Source organism: Anomaloglossus baeobatrachus, chromosome 4 (assembly GCF_048569485.1).
Source record: "Anomaloglossus baeobatrachus isolate aAnoBae1 chromosome 4, aAnoBae1.hap1, whole genome shotgun sequence".
Taxonomy (NCBI): Eukaryota; Metazoa; Chordata; class Amphibia; order Anura; family Aromobatidae; genus Anomaloglossus; species Anomaloglossus baeobatrachus.
This window is the reverse complement of record NC_134356.1, coordinates 10,715,892-10,738,243: the sequence shown is the minus strand read 5'-3', so window position 1 is coordinate 10,738,243 and position 22,352 is coordinate 10,715,892. Positions and strand designations below refer to the sequence as shown.

At 46.4% G+C, this 22,352-nt stretch overlaps 1 protein-coding gene across 1 annotated transcript in view; it reads left to right on the top strand.

Moving 5' to 3' along the window:
* B4GALNT3 (beta-1,4-N-acetyl-galactosaminyltransferase 3) overlaps positions 1-22,352 on the top strand; it is a 92,398-nt gene that overhangs the window by 59,001 nt on the left and 11,045 nt on the right. Inside the window, exons 5-8 of the mRNA XM_075343621.1 lie at positions 19,687-19,777; positions 20,177-20,277; positions 20,529-20,596; positions 20,882-20,960. Coding sequence (XP_075199736.1) covers positions 19,687-19,777; positions 20,177-20,277; positions 20,529-20,596; positions 20,882-20,960 — 339 coding nt within the window. The remainder of the gene's footprint in view (positions 1-19,686; positions 19,778-20,176; positions 20,278-20,528; positions 20,597-20,881; positions 20,961-22,352) is intronic.

Sequence of the window (22,352 nt, the reverse complement as noted above, 5' to 3'; positions counted from 1 at the left end):
CCCAGCCCCATATCCCCCTCCGCCGTGTACACCTAGCTCAAGGGGGAATCTGGGTATACCCCTTGATCATTTTCCTTGTGTCCGCTGAGCTCCTCCCCAGGGACCCATCTATTCCACTGTCCACTGAGCTCCTCCCCAGGGACCCATATTCCACTGTCCGCTGAGCTCTGGCCCAGGGACCCCATTAAAAACATAATTCTCCAACCAACAAAGAGGGGGTTTAAACAACCACATCCCGCCAAGACTCGCTCTTGTGACACCTTACAAGAGTGAGTTCCTCCACAACTTAATGGCTCGTTCTACTCCTTCTTGTATTCCCAACATCCATATATCAATGCCAATGTCATTAAGATGTACCTTATCATCTCTCCAAAAATGTTCCTTTGTATTTTCCAGCATCTGGTGACGTATGGCCACCCCTCCGTTTTCCAACACAAATTTTGTTATTTTTTTATTAACCTTTATCCTTGTATTATTGATGCGAGCCACTGATCGCGCTGTTCTCCACATTTGTCTAGCTACTATATCCGACCAGACCACCACTGTTTCTGGGTAAGACCTCCATAAATTCAACATATCAAGCTTTATGTTCCTAACTAAATGTCTTGATGTTCTTATTGCTAAATCATTACCACCTAAATGGATAAGTAAGACGTCCGGGGGGCGGTAGAACTCCACATGATACTGGATTTCTTTTAACAGCTGATGCCACTGCATTCCCCTCTTTCCTATCCATGTCACCCGTGCCAAGGAACTGGGCAACCCCAACTGTTTGCCATTAGGCCTGACTGCTGCACGTAAGGCCCCCCAAAAAACAAATGAATGTCCCATGATCCAAACCAGGCATTGCTGTTCAGCTAAAACAAAAAACAAAAACACAATTATCACACAATTGTCTAAATGAAGACACAACTACTATAAGATTACCACAATGTACACATATATATATACATGTACGCCATTTATAATAAATGTAATCGAATGTAACTCTTAAATCTGCTCGATTCCCATCTCCCGATTTTTTTAACTATGTCCGGCTCTAAGCCCCATCTAGCAGCTTCTGTGGCTGCTCCTATCCTAAATGAGTGTGAAGTGAATGCATTTGGAGACTCTCCCAATATTGTCAGGCATTTTTTAAGAACTGCTGTGAATTGAAATTGTGACAATGACTTACAATCCTCATGAATTAGTAATGAACCTTGGATATTTGGCCTTCTTGAGACATAGTTTCTAAAACAGATGACCGGGCAGGCCCTGGACCCGCTTAAAGGAAACAATGTGATCCATTTTCCTCTACCCTGTTGATCAGTTTTTGACTTTGCCAGAAAACATTCTAATCTGTCTGTGTACTGATGCACGTCCTCGGCTTGTAGACCCCCTCTGTCTGTGTACTGATGCACGTCCTCGTCTTGTAGACCCCCACTTCTGGTGGAGCTACTCGCCACCAACTCGCTGATTCTAAAAGCGCCAAAAAAGGCCAGTGTGAATGCACAACTAAAGAGTAACACTTCAAACGGACTGCTCCAGACTCAGCCTAGTACACTCAGTATCTGCTGCAATAACTGGAAAGAAATCGGACGCCGTTTATCTCTGGTCTTCTTACAACTTTTCCTGTAACCCTTTAGGGCCTGCTTAACTAAAAAATGCTTTGTGTAATCAGTGAAGTCGTGCAACTTAAACCAAAAAGCTAATCCAGACATTTTACTATCAATACTGGACAATGAAGTACCATCCACAAAGGCCCTGCTAATGTAAAATAACAACAAGGAAACATTGTCATGTAACCTGGCATCATGTCCCACTAGAGCACACAAGTTTTCCCATTCCCTCCATGCTGACTGGTACCTCTGCCATGTGCTTACACCCACAGACCGTTCTATCAGAGCGTATGCGGTGTCACTGGCAGTGACCACAGAAAATCCGGACACTTCTTGCCTTGTACCTCTGCCATCGGGGCTAACGAACGGAATCTGTCCCACTGAAAACGAGACAGAGCATCAGCCACAGAATTGCAAACACCGGGAACATGCACAGCTGTAATCTGACAATTTGACTTTAAGCAGCGCAGCACTAGATGACGCAGCAACGTAACAACAGGCAGGGAAGACGCTGATTGTTTGTTGATGACTTCTACAACTCCCAAGTTATCACAATGAAATCTCACTTTTCGGTTTTGGAAAATATTGTACCAAATTTCACAAGCAATCACTACGGGGAACAATTCAAGGAGTACTAAGTTTCGTGTTAACCCATTGTTTCTCCAACTCTCTGGCCACCTATCTGCACACCACTGTCCCGAACAATATGCACCAAAACCAGTTGACCCCGCTGCATCAGTGTGGATGTCTAGATCAAAATTTGAAACCGGTGGTCTGATCCACAATGACCTCCCATTAAACTCTATTAAGAACTGTTCCCATACCGCCAGATCGTCCTTTAATGTTCTAGCCAGCCGCACAAAGTGATGTGGAAAGGTTATGCCTGAGGTAGCTGCAGCTAGGCGCCTACAAAAAACTCTACCCATTGGAATAATGCGACACGCAAAGTTCATTTTCCCTAACAGCGATTGTAGATCCTTTAATCTGATCTTACGGTGAGATCTAGCTTCTCTGACTGCCTCCAGCAGATCACTGACCTTGTCATCCGGTAATCTGCACTCCATTGCTTCACTGTCAATCAAAATTCCTAAAAACTTGATAAGTGTAGACGGGCCTTCTGTTTTATCTGATGCTAACGGTACTCCAAAACACTTAAAAACCGACTGAATCGCTGCCAATAATGAAGCACAAACAAATGACTTTGGTGGACCAATACATAGGAAATCATCTAGATAATGCAGGACAGAACGCACGCCGGCTTCCTTCTTTACTACCCACTCCAAAAATGTGCTAAATGATTCAAACAAGGAGCATGAGATGGAGCAGCCCATCGGTAAACACAAGTCTACATAAAACCTGCCACTGACAACCCAAGAGATGGAAGCTTCTGGATGGACTGGTAAGAGTCTAAAGGCAGCTTCAATGTCTGTTTTTGCCATTAAAGCTCCTCTGCCGTACTTCTGAACCCATGCAATCGCTGTATCAAATGAAGTATACGAGACTGTGCAAAGTTCCTGATCGATTCCATCATTAACTGAGCTTCCATGAGGGAAGGACAGATGATGGATCAGCCTAAACTTATTGGGTTCCTTCTTTGGGACCACCCCCAATGGAGAGACCCTTAAGTTTTCTATTGGCATTTTGGGGAATGGGCCTGCCATGCGGCCCAGGTCAATTTCTTTGTTTAGTTTTGTGGAGACAATGTGAGAATATGTATAAGCTGAAGCAAGGTTACGAGAACAGGTTAATGGGCCTGAAGTAGATGGGATCTTAAAACCTTCTGAGAAACCCTCCCCCAGCAATTGTGCTGCTTTTCTATCTGGGTACCTGCTTAGATAGCCCACCATCTCCCCGAGTCTAATTGGGGTTTCCCCCTTTTTGGTTAATCTCTGCTGTTGGGGTTTTATTTCGTTTAAAGCATTTGGATAGGCTATGGTTTCCACTACAGAAGCTGCATTCATGTTTGTACCTGCATGTGTTTCCGAATCTGCACTGGCTATCATTGAACTGCCAGCAGCAACCTTTTCTGTTTGCTGCCGACAATCCGATTGCTGATGATCTGCCGACATAGCCCTGAAAGGGCTGATTAACCCCACGTGGCGCTGTCATGAGACGCATCCATAAACTAATATCTTTGTGATCCCAACGAATCCCTTGGCGACCAGCCTTTCGTTGGCGAAACTGCTCATCATAGCGCAGCCATGCTAAACCTCCATACGCACGGTGCGCCTCCCCGATAGAATTCATGTAACAAAATAAGGCAGAGCAATGTTCAGGAGTTTTCTGGCCTATTACACTTGCTAATATGGCAAAGGCATGGAACCAATTGCTAAATGTTTGGGGGATGAGACAATACCGTCTTTCTTGTTCCTCTCTTTTCCTCTCATCAAACCTTACTCTATCCAAGTTATATTTTTCTAAGGGCAATAATGAAAATATTTCCACATATTCGTCGGCCCAAATCTTCTCCCTAACCTCCTGTTTCAAATGAATTCCTAGAGGACCCTCAAAACATACATATAATTCTCCTTTTGCTGCATCAGATAATGGAACCCCTTGTGAAATTACTGCGTCCTCCTGTGTCTCTGGATCAGCACACGACTGACTTACCACCTTCGATGTCCGGCGACCATTCCCACACCATGCAGCAATAGGAGAAGAAGTTATGGGTAAACTAGACTGACTCAAAGCCTCCTTAACCCCTGACACTAATTGCTGTACTACTGAATTAAGATCCCATCCTACATTGCCGGGACCTGTACCCCCAACTGCGCCCACTGGACTCATTACAGGTGTTGTTACACTAGATATAGGACAAGAAAAAGTGTTCTCACCAATACCTGGCTGCGTCCTAGGTTGACCAGCCGTCCGTGACGTATTAGTTATAGTCTCTACAGCCCCTCCATTATTGAAGTGCTGCGTGCCGCTGCCCTCTAGTGGGGAGTCGTTATCTGTGTCATAGTCATTGTCTGGAATCTCTTCTGAGTCTTGTAGCTGTAGATTTCTTGCCGGACTCATATCCTGAGCCGGCCGAAGAAGTCTTTGTCTGGTTAAAGTACTTTTGCGCAGTTGTCTTTTTGGATTCCTGCCACTCCTCGTGTAATGAGAACCCGGATCCGGAAATGTTGTGTGTCCTAAGCCCATCCCCCCGTGTTGGTTTATTTCCTGGGGTGAGGCCGTATGATGTCCTCTAGAATGATACAAAGTTTGTTGAGGAAGTTCTAAGGATCCATCGTGGGCTGTGGTCACGTCAGTTGTAGCTTGTGTGGCTGCTTCTCTGGCTGGCACATCAGTAGAGCTGGACTTTCTCCTTGCACTTCTTGGTGTCTCTCTGGTTAGATGGTCGGGCTCTTTTCTCTGTCCTTTGTTATTCTTGTACTGTAATTTCCTTCCTGGTTTGTAAGCAGGATCAGAGGCCGTGCTGCGCTTTGCTCTTTTCCTAGAGGTAACGGAAGGACTTATGATCCTATTGTGAGTCCTATTGGCCATTTCAGAAGTTAGTCTCTCAGGAGGTCTTGATCTTCTTAGAGTTTGATGTTCAGAAAGTTCAGAAGGGACAGATGCTGTATCCCGGGCATTCTTCAGCAATTCGTCTAGCTGGGCCTGAATCCATTCGGGCCTACATGTCAAAGCCGCGGCCTGAACGCTCTTCAGCAAGGCATCCACAACTGCTTGTTCAGTCTTTAAGTCCAGGACAAAGGAATGACACCTTAACATGGGACCTATTTCTTATATGGCCCCTGCCCCCATCTCTCCTCCTGCTCGCCCACCACCACATTCCTTAGGTAAAAACCCCCATCCCTTACTCCTTAACCCTTTCCTGGATCTATCACTGCCTCAGTCATGTACGTTACGTCTATCTGCCTTCACTCTGCTGTATTGGAACGTTATTTGCAGCACGTCTGCCTGCATTGCACACTCTAACTTTTTTAAACTCAGCCATTATACTAGCAAACACTCAGTGTACCTAGTTGTATCCTAAACGTGGCTATTGTACTTTTGTCAATTCACAGTATTGGAACGTTATTTGCAGCACGTCTGCCTGCATTGCACACTCAAACTTTTTTAAACTCAGCCATTTATAGTAGCAAACACTCAGTGTACCTAGTTGTATCCTAAACGTGGCTATTGTACTTTTGTCAATTCACAGTATTGGAACGTTATTTGCAGCACGTCTGCCTGCATTGCACACTCTAACTTTTTTAAACTCAGCCATTTATAGTAGCAAACACTCAGTGTACCTAGTTGTATCCTAAACGTGGCTATTGTACTTTTGTCAATTCACAGTATTGGAACGTTATTTGCAGCACGTCTGCCTGCATTGCACACTCAAACTTTTTTAAACTCAGCCATTTATAGTAGCAAACACTCAGTGTACCTAGTTGTATCCTAAACGTGGCTATTGTACTTTTGTCTATTCACAGTATTGGAACGTTATTTGCAGCACGTCTGCCTGCATTGCACACTCTAACTTTTTTAAACTCAGCCATTATACTAGCAAACACTCAGTGTACCTAGTTGTATCCTAAACGTGGCTATTTTACTTTTGTCTATTCACAGTATTGGAACGATATTTGCAGCACGTCTGCCTGCATTGCACACTCTAACTTTTTTAAACTCAGCCATTATACTAGCAAACACTCACTGTACCTAGTTGTATCCTAAACGTGGCTATTGTACTTTTGTCAATTCACAGTATTGGAACGTTATTTGCAGCACGTCTGCCTGCATTGCACACTCAAACTTTTTTAAACTCAGCCATTATACTAGCAAACACTCACTGTACCTAGTTGTATCCTAAACGTGGCTATTGTACTTTTGTCAATTCACAGTATTGGAACGTTATTTGCAGCACGTCTGCCTGCATTGCACACTCAAACTTTTTTAAACTCAGCCATTATACTAGCAAACAGTCAGTGTACCTAGTTGTATCCTAAACGTGGCTATTGTACTTTTGTCAATTCACAGTATTGGAACGTTATTTGCAGCACGTCTGCCTGCATTGCACACTCTAACTTTTTTAAACTCAGCCATTATACTAGCAAACACTCACTGTACCTAGTTGTATCCTAAACGTGGCTATTGTACTTTTGTCAATTCACAGTATTGGAACGATATTTGCAGGACATCTGCCTGCATTGCACACTCAAACTTTTTTAAACTCAGCCATTATACTAGCAAACACTCAGTGTACCTAGTTGTATCCTAAACGTGGCTATTGTACTTTTGTCAATTCACAGTATTGGAACGTTATTTGCAGCACGTCTGCCTGCATTGCACACTCAAACTTTTTTAAACTCAGCCATTTATAGTAGCAAACACTCACTGTACCTAGTTGTATCCTAAACGTGGCTATTGTACTTTTGTCTATTCACAGTATTGGAACGTTATTTGCAGCACGTCTGCCTGCATTGCACACTCAAACTTTTTTAAACTCAGCCATTATACTAGCAAACACTCACTGTACCTAGTTGTATCCTAAACGTGGCTATTGTACTTTTGTCAATTCACAGTATTGGAACGATATTTGCAGGACATCTGCCTGCATTGCACACTCAAACTTTTTTAAACTCAGCCATTATACTAGCAAACACTCACTGTACCTAGTTGTATCCTAAACGTGGCTATTGTACTTTTGTCTATTCACACTACTGCAAATCTATGTGCAGCACCTCTGCATGACAACCTCGTGCTCTGTTTTTAATAAGCTATAATGATAGCACAAAATACTGCCATTTTGTGGCATCATAGAACTGGCTGTTGTATTCCATTAGTGCCCCACTGGTGACAAGCTATTTCTAGCACCTCTACATCACACCCTCATGCACATTTTGCTACGCTAATGTTATAGCAAACTCATGGAATTCATTGCTGCATTTCATAATTCGGAGGGATAGAAAGTCAGGCTTCCTTTAGCTTTTCCTTCTGTTCATAGACAGCATCTCCAAGACAAATTTCCCCTCCACGTCTAAGTGTGGAGAGGCAGCTAGTGCGCATGCGTGTGCCGATGTACCCCAGCTGCAGCATAATTACAGTGTTTCGCCTAGTGAGTATGCTCAGCCTGACTGTGCCATTCCTGACGCTAAGTCTTCATTTCGGGATACAGCGCATGCTCCCACACTAAGTGTGAAAAGCCTCTTTGCACAGGTGCTTGCATTCTGTGCCGGGTCTAAGTCCTGTTTTGTGCCTAGACACCATGCTAAAGCTGATAGTCTTTTTTCAGAGACTGTATTTCATGCTACTGAGCATGCTCAGGCACTTACTGCATCAGAGACTAGGTCCGGTAATGAACTCTTTGGCCCTGGCCCTGATGTGGGGGTCCCATATAGACCACAGGGCATCAGGTGTCCTCCCAAATGGCTTGCAGAGGCCCACACCTATGACTTGTCACCGCATTATTGATGGTCAGACGATGACTGGTGAGGTGTTTGGGTCATGGCAGCCATGAGGTCATCATTGAAGTTGCGTTTCCAAATAGGACGCTAGTTATGCCACTCATGACGTGTCACTCTGCTTTTGTCTCCAGGAGGTGCATTGTGGTTCACCCTGGTTTGGGGCGGACCCAGGTTATAAAAGGGGCTGGAGCCAACAAGGAGGTGCGCAGTCTTCTATTATGCTCCGAAAGAGCACACCTCCATGTGTTGAACCCATTGCGGCTTTAGGCCAGAGGTAGGCAGGGATCGGGTGGTGGATGCAGGCCACCACCACAGTTGGTAACGCAGAACGGTTAAGACCAGCTCCTGTCCTAACAGTCCTGCTTGTGCAGCCCAGTGGCATTAACAGGCCTGCTGCTGCTGATGCGCCTGCTGTCCACAGGTGTGGCCCCTACGCACACGGTCAGCGTACTCAATGGCCCCTGTGTTGTTAACAGGGAGTTCCTGGGCTGGGTGGGCATGTGGACCCTGTGACGCTAACAGGGCTCACAGTCTCCAGATCCGAATGGCGTCTAACTCGGTTCAGGCTACTATTAGTTTCATAGCCACACAGCTCTGTATCCTCCACCAAACCTTCAAGTTGCCAACCTCTCCTTTTCCAACTGGGAGCACGGTGGACACTGACTGCTGAAGGTGATATATACCTTTCTCTTTCTTTTCTTATTAATTTTTGTTATATAGCGGTCACAGATTATATACCACTTTATCCAAATCTGCCAGTCCCACTGTAACAGATGTTGTTTCTTCAGCAAATGTTACAGTTGTTTAACCACCAAATCCACGGACCAAAATTTTTTTCCCCTTTCCAACACACCTGTTCCCCTTTCCAACAGCATCTGTCCTTTTTCAACTCATTTTGGGATATGACCAAAAGTGCAACTGTGCAGGGACACCGTACTCAACGCCATCTCAGCACAGCAGCCATCCCTCGGTCCCTCCGATGTGGACAAGTAAAAGACCATTTCCTCCTATCCATGACAAAGCGTTGAGATTCACTCTGTGCAGCACTGGTGTTTAGTGGAAAAGCAGATCTAAGATTGCGTACCACATTCTGCAGATACTCCTGTATACGTGCGTCCCTTTCTATGGCAGGAATTAGTTCGCCAAATTTTGTCTTGTACCGGGGATCTAACAGTGTGGCAACCCAGTATTCAGGATTACTTCAAATTCATACAATCCGAGGGTCATGTAGGTAGTGCAGCAAGAAGGCGCTCATGTGTCTTGTGCATCCAGGAGGACCAAGTCCTTGGTGTGTTGGTGGCAGAGAGGTGAGAATCGTGCATCCTTCCTCTGCCCTCTACCCACAACCTCGCACAACCGAAATGTGAGCAAGCTCTCACTCATCTGCTGAGTCTTCCATGCCCATCGCCAGTTCGTCCTCCATTTCTTCATGGGCTCCTGCACTTTCATCAACACTTTTTGCTGATACTATGCGCCCTTGTTAATCCCTCTCCCTCACCATGACTGCCGCATAGGTGCCGCTGACCATCTGGACCTCGTAGATCTTGTTATCCCTTCCGCATATGACTCCTCCTGTACTTCCTCCCCTTCCTCTTGTCCCAACACCTGACTCCGAATAATAATTACAGTGTGCTCCATCATGTAGATGACCAGAATTGTCACGCTGAGAATGACATTGCCAGTGCTAAACATCTTCGTCGACATTTCAAAACTGTGTAGCAGGGTGCATAGGTCCTTGATCTGACACCACTCCAGCAGCGTGATCTGCACCACCTCTGGATCAAGTTAGCCCAGGGTATACGTCATACCGTATTTCAGCAGGGCTCTGCGGTGCTGCCACACACGCTGCAACATGTGCAGATTCCAATTCCTGCGTGTCGGAACATCGCATTTCCGGCGTTTAACTGCCAGACCCTAAGACTTCCGGAGTGATGAAAGTTGTTGAGCTGCTGTGTGCGCACGATGGAAGTGAGCACATAGCGAGCGTGCCCGCTGCACAAGGCCATGTAGGCCGTGATGGTGTTTTAAAAATTGCTGGAGAATTCGGATCAACACGTGAGCCATAAAAGGCACGTGTGTCACATTGCCCTGAGGATGGCCCGCAGCCAGGTTTGCATCATTGCCGCACACGGCTGTTAAGTCACCAACGGAGTCCGCTCCGTCAATTTGTACTCCGGTCGCCAGGTGACAACGTGTTCCTTTCATGAATAGTGCTGATGATGGGAGAGTAGTCGATGCCAGCGGCGCAGGTGGACGCAGGTTATGCTCACCCACTGGGCTGCATTACCTTGACAGATGCAGAATCTCTGGCTGAATGTAGCTGGTGGGTATCTCACAGATGAAATACCATCATTCAGCTACAACCAATGGGAAGACACCACACCCTTTTTTATGCCCATCCTGTCTGCAGACCACTGCCAGACATAGCTATGAACCTCTGGTTAATTTTACCCCCAGTTCAGTTTTATGATTTTGTGTGCTTGTTACCTGACTACTTTTCCTGCTTGCTGTTTATGTACCTTGTTGGCCGATACGCATTTCACCTCTGCTTGTTTTCTGATTAAGTCCTGGCCGTCCCATTCTGTTCCTGTTCCTCAATTAATGTTTTGACCCTGCCTGACTACTATTCTCTGTAATAGCGGTGTGACTCACATTTCCCATACATTTCAAAGTAAAACTTTGACCGCCTGATGGCATTGAGCTCTGCTGCCAGCATAGTAAGGAGGTGTGTGGTAGTCCTTGTGCGCAGTTGCAAGGAAGGGTGGCCTGACCACACAGGGTTTGCGCAAAGGTAGAGGACCCACACGAGGTTGAAGAGGCAGAAGCAGTGTATTAACTTCTACATACAGAACAAGGATTGAAACAACTCGTGGGGACGGCAAGACTTGTACAGCAGACCCTTCTCCATCTCTCACCATAGTTTGCCAGTGCCCAGTCAGTGACATGTAATGACCCTGTCTATGCTTACTGGTCCAAGTATCTGTGTTGAAATGCACCCTGTCGCACACAGATTTTCTCAAGGAAGTGGTGATGTTGTGTGCGACATGCCGGTGTAGCGCGGGCATGCTTTTCTTGGAGAAGCAGTGGTGATTGGGCATCTGGTACTGGGGCACAGCGACAGACATAAGGTCTGTAAAATCCTGTGTGTCCACTACGCGTAAAGGCAGCATTTCGGTAGCCAACAGCTTACAGAGGGATAGAGTCAACCACTTAGCTTTGTCATGGGTCGCAGTAAGTGGCCTTTTATTTGACCACATCTGAGGGACAGAGATCTGGCTGCTGTCTGTAGACGGTGTTGAGTAGGGTGTCCCTGGAAAAATGCAGGTTTGTGAGAAAAGTGCAGGCGGAGACATGATGTTGGCTTCATCTTGCCTTCAGATCTGTTCATCTTGTATCATTTTTAAAAAACACAGCAAGCAAGGGTTACTCCAAGCGGAGTCTCCCTTTTTTTCCAAAAATTGGGCCCCACACAGACACCTTATCAGTGGCAGCACTTGTGCCCTAGTTGCAAACAGGATGTTTTGATTTGCATCAAGCACATTCCAAATCCACAAGCATTTACTCTCCCCAGGATGACACAGGGGTAGTAAATTCCTTCTGGATCCATGACTTGTTCATTTTGATGAACGTCAGTCTGTCCACATTGTCACTGGACAGACGCGTGCGCTTATCTGTCAGCACACACCCAGCAGCACTGAAGACACGTTCAGAGACAACGCTGGCAGCTGGACACGACAAAATCTTCGAGGCGTAACTGGAGAGCTCTTGACATTTTTCTAGATTTGAAGCACAAAATGAGCAAGGCTCCATTTGCAAAGTCATTGCATCGATGTTCATTTGGAGATACTCCTGTATCATCCTCTCCATCCGTTGACTATGTGTCAGACTTGTTGTCTCTGGTGGCCTTGCAAAGGAGGGTCTAAAAAAATTATGAAAAGATTCCATAAAATTGCTGTTACCAGCACCAGATACGGTCCTACTGGTACGGGTAGACTGTTGAAGATGACGAGGCCGTCCCATGTTTGTCAAGTTACAACTGGGAGAATCACTCCCTTCACCTGCACGGTTGTTTGGTGGAAAAGCCGAGCTAAGATCGAGTAACAGCTTCTGCTGATACTCCTGCATACGTGCGTCCCTTTCTATGGGTGGAATTATGTCACAAAATTTGGACTTGTCCCGGGGATCTAATAGTGTGGCAAGCCAGTAGTCATCATCACTTCTAATTTTGACAATACGAGGGTCATGTTGGAGGTAGTGCAACAAGAAGGCACTCATGTGTCTTGCGCAGCCATGCGCACCAAGTCCACGCTGTGTTTGTGGCATAGAGGTGCTAACCGTTCTTTCTTCCTCTGTCATCTCCCCCCAACCTCTTTCAACTGAAATTTGACCAAGGTCCCCCTCATCTGCTGAGTCTTCCATGTCCATGGACAGTTCGTCCTCCATATCTTCATGTCCTCCTGCACCTTCCTCAACATCTCACCTGCTACCATGCGCCCTTGTTGATCCCTGTCCCCCATGGTCCCATGCCTGCCGCGTTGGTGATGATGAACGTCTGGACCTTGGTGATGTTGTTGTGTCTTGCGCATATGAATCCTCCTGTAGTTCCTCCCCTTCCTGTTGTCCCACCCCCTGACTACGAATAGTGTTTAGCGTGTGCTCCAGCATGTAAATGACTGTAATCGTCATGCTGATAATGGCATTGTCAGCGCTAAACATATTCGTCGCCATGTCGAAACTGTGCAGAAGGGTGCATAGGTCCTTGATCTGAGATCACTCCATCAGGGTGATCTGCCCCACTTCTGCATCTCGTTGGCCCAGGCTATACATCATGACGTATTGCACCAGGGCTCGCCGGTGCTGCCACAGTCGCTGTAACATGTGGAGAGTTGAATTCCAGCGTGTCGCCACATCGCATTTCAGGCGATGAACCGGCAGGCCGAAAGACTTCTGGAGCGATGCAAGTCGCTCAGGTGCGGCGGTTGAACGGCGGAAGTGAGCACTGCAGACAGTTTCCGTGCCCTGGTCAGAAGGCCATCTAGGCCGGGATAGTGTGTTAAAAATTGCTGGACAACAAGGTTAAACACGTGAGCCATACAAGGCACGTGTGTCACCTTGCCCAGGCGAAGGGCCGCACCCAGGTTTGCAGCATTGTCGCACACGGCCTTACCAGGCTGCAGGTTGAGTGGAGACAACCATTTATCAAAATCAGTCTCCAGAGCTGCCCACAACTCAGTCGCTGTGTGACTCCTATTTCAAAGACATGTCAAGCTAAAGACCGCCTGATGCCGTTGCGCTCTGCTACCAGCATAGTAATGAGGGGTGCGTGATTCCTTCTGCGCAGTGAGAACGCTGGTGGCCTGACCAGGCAGGCTTGGGGCGGAGGTGGAGGACCCAGATGAGGTGGAGGATGCAGAAGCAGTGGCGGAACTTGGACAGACAGAGGATTGACACACAAGTCGTGGGGACGGCAAGACTTGTGCAGCAGACCCTTCACCATCTATCACCATAGTTACCCAGTGGCCAGTCAGCGACATGTAACGTCCCTGTCCATGCTTACTGGTCCAAGTATCGGTGGTGAAATGCACCCGTTCACACACAGAGTTTCTCAAGGAAGCGGTGATGTTGTGTGCGACATGCTGGTGTAGCGCGGGCACACCTTTCTTAGAGAAGTAGTGGCGACTAGGCATCTGGTACTGGGGCACAGCGACAGACATAAGGTCTCTAAAATCCTGTGTGTCCACTAGGCGGAAAGGCAGCATTTCTGTAGTCAACAGCTTACAGAGGGATAGAGTCAACCTCTTCGCTTTGTCATGGGTCGCAGGAAGTGGCCTTTTATTTGACCACATCTGAGGGACAGAGATCTGGCTGCTGTGTGTAGACGGTGTTGAGTCGGGTGTCCCTGGAAAAATGCAGCTTTGTGAGGAAAGTGCAGGCGGAGACATGATGTTGCCTTCATCCAAAGTTGGTGCTATCGATGTCTGAGAGAGCTGTACACACTCACTTGTTTCCCCTTCCAAACCAACTGACGACCTACCAAGCAAACTGCCTGTTGCGGTTACAGTGGTGGAAGTTGTGGGTGGAAAAACAGGTGTGACAGCTGTCCCCACAGTCCTAGAAGATGACGAGCGCGCGGATGCAGTGGAAGGGGCAGGCGGTGGATGGTTCGCTCCGCTAGGCCGCATTGCAGCACGGTGAGCTTCCCATCGGGCCATATGATATTTATTCATGTGACGATTCATGGAAGAAGTTGTCAAACTGCTGAGGTTTTGACCTCTACTAAGAGAACCATGACAAATTTTACAGATCACATAATTTGGGCGATCTTTTTCTATGTCAAAAAAGGACCTGGCTAGGCAAGGCTTAGAGGCCATGCGACCTGTTGATCCACCCCGAATAATGCTCAGAGGCAGAGTGGTGGCTGAGGATGCAGTTGTAGACGTGCTACCAGTGCTCCGACTGTGTCCAGGAAGGCGCCAGGTTACTTCGACGTCGGTTGCATCCTCCTCCACCGCCTCTGTTGACCTCCTCGAGTGTCTGACTGTGGGTTGACAGTAGGTGTGATCTAGAACTTAATCATCAATTGTTGTGTTTGCACTCCCCTACCCCTCAGACCGAGTTTCTTCTTGCCCTGACCGAATATTTAAGTTGTCATCCCAATCGGGTATCTGCGTCTCATCTTCATCAGTATGTTCCTCATTGCCTATAACCACAGTTGTTGGAAAGGCAGCATTTTGGTAGCCAACAGTTTGCATATGATGAAAGTCAACCTCCAAGCCATTTCATGCCCTTCTAAAAGCATGTAAAACACAGCGAGGGGACTCCAACCACAGTCTCCCTCGTTGCCACTAACTGGGCCACACACACCCCACTTGACTGGCATCGGTTGAGCCCCCTTTTGAAAAAGAAAAAGATGCTTTGCATGAAGCACTCTCAAAAATACGCGTGCCTTTCCCGTCCCCTGGCTGACCCAGGGGAAGAAAAGTCCTCTGAGAGCCATGACTTGTTCATCTTGGTTCTTTTAGAGACACAGCGAGGGGACTCCAACCACAGTCTCCCTCGTTGCCACTAACTGGGCCACACACACCCCACTTGACTGGCATCGGTTGAGCCCCCTTTTGAAAAAGAAAAAGATGCTTTGCATGAAGCACTCTCAAAAATACGCGTGCCTTTCCCGTCCCCTGGCTGACCCAGGGGAAGAAAAGTCCTCTGAGAGCCATGACTTGTTCATCTTGGTTCTTTTAGAGACACAGCGAGGGGACTCCAACCACAGTCTCCCTCGTTGCCACTAACTGGGCCACACACACCCCACTTGACTGGCATCGGTTGACCCCCCCTTTTGACAAAGAAAAAGATGCTTTGCATGAAGCACTCTCAAAAATACGCGTGCCTTTCCCGTCCCCTGGCTGACCCAGGGGAAGAAAAGTCCTCTGAGAGCCATGACTTGTTCATCTTGGTTCTTTTAGAGACACAGCGAGGGGACTCCAACCACAGTCTCCCTCGTTGCCACTAACTGGGCCACACACACCCCACTTGACTGGCATCGGTTGACCCCCCCTTTTGACAAAGAAAAAGATGCTTTGCATGAAGCACTCTCAAAAATACGCGTGCCTTTCCCGTCCCCTGGCTGACCCAGGGGAAGAAAAGTCCTCTGAGAGCCATGACTTGTTCATCTTGGTTCTTTTAGAGACACAGCGAGGGGACTCCAACCACAGTCTCCCTCGTTGCCACTAACTGGGCCACACACACCCCACTTGACTGGCATCGGTTGAGCCCCCTTTTGAAAAAGAAAAAGATGCTTTGCATGAAGCACTCTCAAAAATACGCGTGCCTTTCCCGTCCCCTGGCTGACCCAGGGGAAGAAAAGTCCTCTGAGAGCCATGACTTGTTCATCTTGGTTCTTTTAGAGACACAGCGAGGGGACTCCAACCACAGTCTCCCTCGTTGCCACTAACTGGGCCACACACACCCCACTTGACTGGCATCGGTTGACCCCCCCTTTTGACAAAGAAAAAGATGCTTTGCATGAAGCACTCTCAAAAATACGCGTGCCTTTCCCGTCCCCTGGCTGACCCAGGGGAAGAAAAGTCCTCTGAGAGCCATGACTTGTTCATCTTGGTTCTTTTAGAGACACAGCGAGGGGACTCCAACCACAGTCTCCCTCGTTGCCACTAACTGGGCCACACACACCCCACTTGACTGGCATCGGTTGAGCCCCCTTTTGAAAAAGAAAAAGATGCTTTGCATGAAGCACTCTCAAAAATACGCGTGCCTTTCCCGTCCCCTGGCTGACCCAGGGGAAGAAAAGTCCTCTGAGAGCCATGACTTGTTCATCTTGGTTCTTTTAGAGACACAGCGAGGGGACTCCAACCACAGTCTCCCTCGTTGCCACTAACTGGGCCACACACACCCCACTTGACTGGCATCGGTTGAGCCCCCCTTTTGACAAAGAAAAAGATGCTTTGCATGAAGCACTCTCAAAAATACGCGTGCCTTTCCCGTCCCCTGGCTGACCCAGGGGAAGAAAAGTCCTCTGAGAGCCATGACTTGTTCATCTTGGTTCTTTTAGAGACACAGCGAGGGGACTCCAACCACAGTCTCCCTCGTTGCCACTAACTGGGCCACACACACCCCACTTGACTGGCATCGGTTGAGCCCCCCTTTTGACAAAGAAAAAGATGCTTTGCATGAAGCACTCTCAAAAATACGCGTGCCTTTCGCCTCCCCTGGCTGACCCAGGGGAAGAAAAGTCCTCTGAGAGCCAGGTCCACATTGTCAGTGGACAGACACGTGTGCTTATCTGCCAGCAGACCCCCAGCAGCACTGAAGACAGGTTCCGAGAGAACGCTGGCTGCAGGACACGACAAGATCCTCAAGGCGTACGTGGCGAGCTCAGGCAATTTATCCAGATTGGAAGCCTAAAATGAGCAGGGCTCAAGTTGCACAATAATGGAATCGATGTTTCTTTGCATATACTCATATATCTGTGTGTCTCCCTCTTTTTCCTTGTCCAGCTGTTTTGTTTTCACATGAGTATATGTCCTTGTCACTTTCCCATGTGTTTGTGTTATGTTGTGAGTTGTTTGTCACCTTTTGGACACCTTTCAGGGTGTTTTCTAGGTGTTTTACTGTGTTTGTGATTGCCTGCCATTGTTTCCTATGGGCTCGAGTTCGGTTCGTCGAACGTTCGACGAGCCGAACTCGAGCCAGACCCCCCGTTCGGCGAACCGCCTCGAGCCGAACCGGGACCGGTTCGCTCATCTCTACTGATAACACCTCTATATACAGGAAATAACACAGGATCCACCATTCACAATAGGTGATGTCACAGCTCACCTCCTCCTCGTCTTGTACAATGACTGATAACACATCTATATACAGCAGATAACACAGGATCCACCATTCACAATAGCTGATGTCACAGCTCACCTCCCCCTCCTCCTGTACAATGACTGATAACACCTCTATATACAGCAGATAACACAGGATCCACCATTCACAATAGCTGATGTCACAGCTCACCTCCCCCTCCTCCTGTACAATGACTGATAACACCTCTATATACAGCAGATAACACAGGATCCACCATTCACAATAGGTGATGTCACAGCTCACCTCCTCCTCGTCTTGTACAATGACTGATAACACCTCTATATACAGCAGATAACACAGGATCTTTGCCCTCATACGCCTCAGCCCTGCTTTTGCTTTTGCTTTTATGGCTCTTGTTGACCTTGCCCCAGTTATGGAGTTATCTTGACACGATTGTGATTTTATAGATTTGTTTCTAGACGTTTGAGACATGAGGAAGAACGTTTTATATGAAACCCGCGATCCGGGCATTTATGGGCCTTTTATGGTTTATGTGACTAGAAACCCTAATGTAAAATACATTAACCATGATTCACTGCAGTACAATGGGCTGTGAATAGGAATCTGATGTGAAACGCGTCAGCCGCAGTTGTGTTTGTAGGGATCTAAGGCAATATCTAAGCATTATAGGTAAGAATGTCTGACATGAAACGTCAGCTTCTTCGATGATTTACGGGATCTTTTTCAATACATAAGTATCATGGGTGCGAATATGTGACATGAAACGCGTCGGCCCTGCTCGTGCTGGTAGGGATTTTTTTTTATGTGAGCTATATAATAAGCTTAAAGTGAAATCCTACCAGCCCTACTGGCGCATTTTAGACATGGTATTAATATTTGACCTGAAACGCGTCGGCCCTGCTCATGCTAGTAGGGATTTTTTTTTCTGACAGCTATATATTAAGCTCTACTGGCGCATTTTAGACATGGTATGAATATGTGACATGAAACGCGTCGGCCCTGCTCGTGCTGGTAGGAATTTTTTTTTATGTGAGCTATATAATAAGCTTAAAGTGAAATCCTACTAGCTCTACTGGCACATTTCAGGCATGGTACGAATATTTGACCTGAAACGCGTCGGCCCTGCTCGTGCTAGTAGGGATTTTTTTTTTATGTGAGCTATATATTAAGCTCTACTGGCGCATTTTAAACATGGTATGAATATGTGACATGAAACGCGTCGGCCCTGCTCGTGCTAGTAGGGATTTTTTTTTTTTATGTTAGCTATATATTAAGCTCTACTGGCGTATTTTAGACATGGTATGAATATGTGACATGAAACGCGTCGGCCCTGCTCGTGCTAGTAGGGATTTTTTTTTATGTGAGCTATATATTAAGCTCTAGTGGCGCATTTTAGACATGGTATGAATATGTGACATGAAATGCGTCGGCCCTGCTCGTGCTAGTAGGGATTTTTTTTTATGTGAGCTATATATTAAGCTCTACTGGCGCATTTTAGACATGGTATGAATATGTGACATGAAACGCGTCGGCCCTGCTCGTGCTAGTAGGGATTTTTTTTATGTGAGCTATATATTAAGCTCTACTGGCGCATTTTAGACATGGTATGAATATGTGACATGAAACGCGTCGGCCCTGCTCGTGCTAGTAGGGATTTTTTTTTTTATGTGAGCTATATATTAAGCTCTACTGGCGCATTTTAGACATGGTATGAATATGTGACATGAAACGTGTCGGCCCTGCTCGTGCTAGTAGGGATTTTTTTTTTATGTGAGCTATATATTAAGCTCTACTGGCGCATTTTAGACATGGTATGAATGTGACATGAAACGCGTCGGCCCTGCTCGTGCTGGTAGGGATTTTTTTTTATGTGAGCTATATATTAAGCTCTACTGGCGCATTTTAGACATGGTATGAATGTGTGACATGAAACGCGTCGGCCCTGCTCGTGCTAGTAGGGATTTTTTTTTTATGTGAGCTATATATTAAGCTCTACTGGCGCATTTCAGGCATGGTACGAATATTTGACCTGAAACGCATCGGCCATGCTTGTGCTTTTAGGGATCTTTTTCCATTTGTTTGAGATATGGGTAAGAATTTTTTGTATATTTGTGGCTGTTTCAAGAAGTATAATCTCCCTGGTAGAGTCTTACATGAAACGCGTCACGTCCGGGCCTTTTCTATATGTATGTCATTAGGAGTTTTGCTTTGAGACACATCCGCCTCGTTTGTGCTTTTAGGGATTCATCACAACACAATGAGCAAATATTGACTTGAAACGCGCCAGTCATGTAGACGGTATTAATCCACCTCGGTTATTGGACCGGTGCAGGGTTTGTTTGAACATTTTCCTGTTCCTCCAGATTCGCAGAACGGTCAACAAACTGGCAATAACTCCGCAGTGGACCAACTACGGGGTCCGCATGTTCGGGTACCTCCACCCGGCTACAGACGGTAAGTGCTCCACTGAGAGTCTCTACCTTTGTCTCTTCTTAGGACACAGACTGTCTAATCAGAATGCAAGCTATTGCTTCCTGTTATCAGCCACTAGTGGATAAGCTGACTGTATTTATGGGAGTAGCATTAAATGCAAAACAAATATCTTTAAATCCTGTATTTGACATTTTACGCCCTATGACAACACTTCCTGTCCCTGTGTTCCGGCAGCTCAGTATTTGCATAGGTCTTTTCAGTGTTGGGATTTGGATAATCCAGGCAAGTTTACATTTGGATTCTGATTGGTTACCGTCAGGTCAGTTTTCATAGGATGTCAGATGACGGACAGGAGGTGTTATCCGAGGAGCGCGGCGCAGCACATCTTCACGGTTATGTAACGCGGGTTCTTTCCTCCAGATGAATTCCAGTTCGCGGTTTCTTCCGATGACAACTCCGAGTTCTGGCTCAGCGAAGATCAGTCGGTGGCGAAGCTGCGGCTCCTGTGCAGAGTCGGACCGGTATGGATGAGCCCGCAGCATCCGAGCAGAACCATCATCATCCAGGCAGGGGGGCAGGATAAAGGGGTTACCCTAATAACATATAGGGACAGTCCTGCACTGATACACTGTAACAAACTGTCACCAGGGCTTTCTAGATTGCATGCCATTGTAACAAACCCTCAGCTGTGAGAAGTCTGCGCAGACGTAAAAGAAAAGATAACGGTCTCCCAAAAAGCCTTCCAGCGTTCTTTTCTTCTTCTGTGCTGCAGGCAGAGACGCATTGGACGGCCCCCGGGGAGTACGGGAAATTTCAGGGTCAAATCTCAGCAGCAGTCAGGTAAGACACAGTCTGTACCCCTGCGGAGGTGGGACCCCAATAATCCCAACTGGGATATTCTCAACCAGATGAAGACTCTTACAAGGGTCCTTTTCCCCATCTTGTAATCATGAGGCTCTGCGTGGGTGGGGAGAAAACAAACCCCGCCCCCGCCCAGCATCATCAGCAGAGATTGTACTACCACAGAGCGGAGGAGAGAAGCAGCTGAGAGGTTTGCCCCGGCCAGGCCCCAGAGCAACGTCACACCCGCCCCAACGCCCGTACTTGTGTCTCCACATATTGCAGGTTGCTGGCATCCAAGAGATATTACTTTGAGCTGCTGCACAAACAGGATGACAGAGGGACAGACCACGTGGAGCTGGCGGTGAGTGGCGCTATATACAGTACGCACAGCCGGTATAACCTGGGTATCTCCTGTATATAATTATATATGTACAGCCGGTATAACCTGGGCATCTCCTGTATATAATTATATATGTACAGCTGGTATAACCTGGGCATCTCCTGTATATAATTATATATGTACAGCCGGTATAACCTGGGCATCTCCTGTATATAATTATATATGTACAGCCGGTATAACCTGGGCATCTCCTGTATATAATTATATATGTACAGCCGGTATAACCTGGGCATCTCCTGTATATAATTATATATGTACAGCCGGTATAACCTGGGCATCTCCTGTATATAATTATATATGTACAGCCGGTATAACCTGGGCATCTCCTGTATATAATTATATATGCACAGCCGGTATAACCTGGGCATCTCCTGTATATAATTATATATGCACAGCCGGTATAACCTGGGCATCTCCTGTATATAATTATATATGCACAGCCGGTATAACCTGGGCATCTCCTGTATATAATTATATATGTACAGCTGGTATAACCTGGGCATCTCCTGTATATAATTATATATGTACAGCTGGTATAACCTGGGCATCTCCTGTATATAATTATATATGTACAGCTGGTATAACCTGGGCATCTCCTGTATATAATTATATATGTACAGCCGGTATAACCTGGGCATCTCCTGTATATAATTATATATGTACAGCTGGTATAACCTGGGTATCTCCTGTATATAATTATATATGTACAGCTGGTATAACCTGGGCATCTCCTGTATATAATTATATATGCACAGCTGGTATAACCTGGGCATCTCCTGTATATAATTATATACATACAGCTGGTATAACCTGGGCATCTCCTGTATATAATTATATATGTACAGCTGGTATAACCTGGACATCTCCTGTATATAATTATATATGTACAGCTGGTATAACCTGGGCATCTCCTGTATATAATTATATATGTACAGCTGGTATAACCTGGGCATCTCCTGTATATAATTATATATGTACAGCCGGTATAACCTGGACATCTCCTGTATATAATTATATATGTACAGCCGGTATAACCTGGGTATCTCCTGTATATACGGTAATTATATATGTACAGCCGGTATAACCTGGGCATCTCCTGTATATAATTATATATGTACAGCCGGTATAACCTGGGCATCTCCTGTATATAATTATATATGCACAGCCGGTATAACCTGGGCATCTCCTGTATATAATTATATATGTACAGCTGGTATAACCTGGGTATCTCCTGTATATAATTATATATGTACAGCCGGTATAACCTGGGCATCTCCTGTATATAATTATATATGTACAGCCGGTATAACCTGGGCATCTCCTGTATATAATTATATATGTACAGCCGGTATA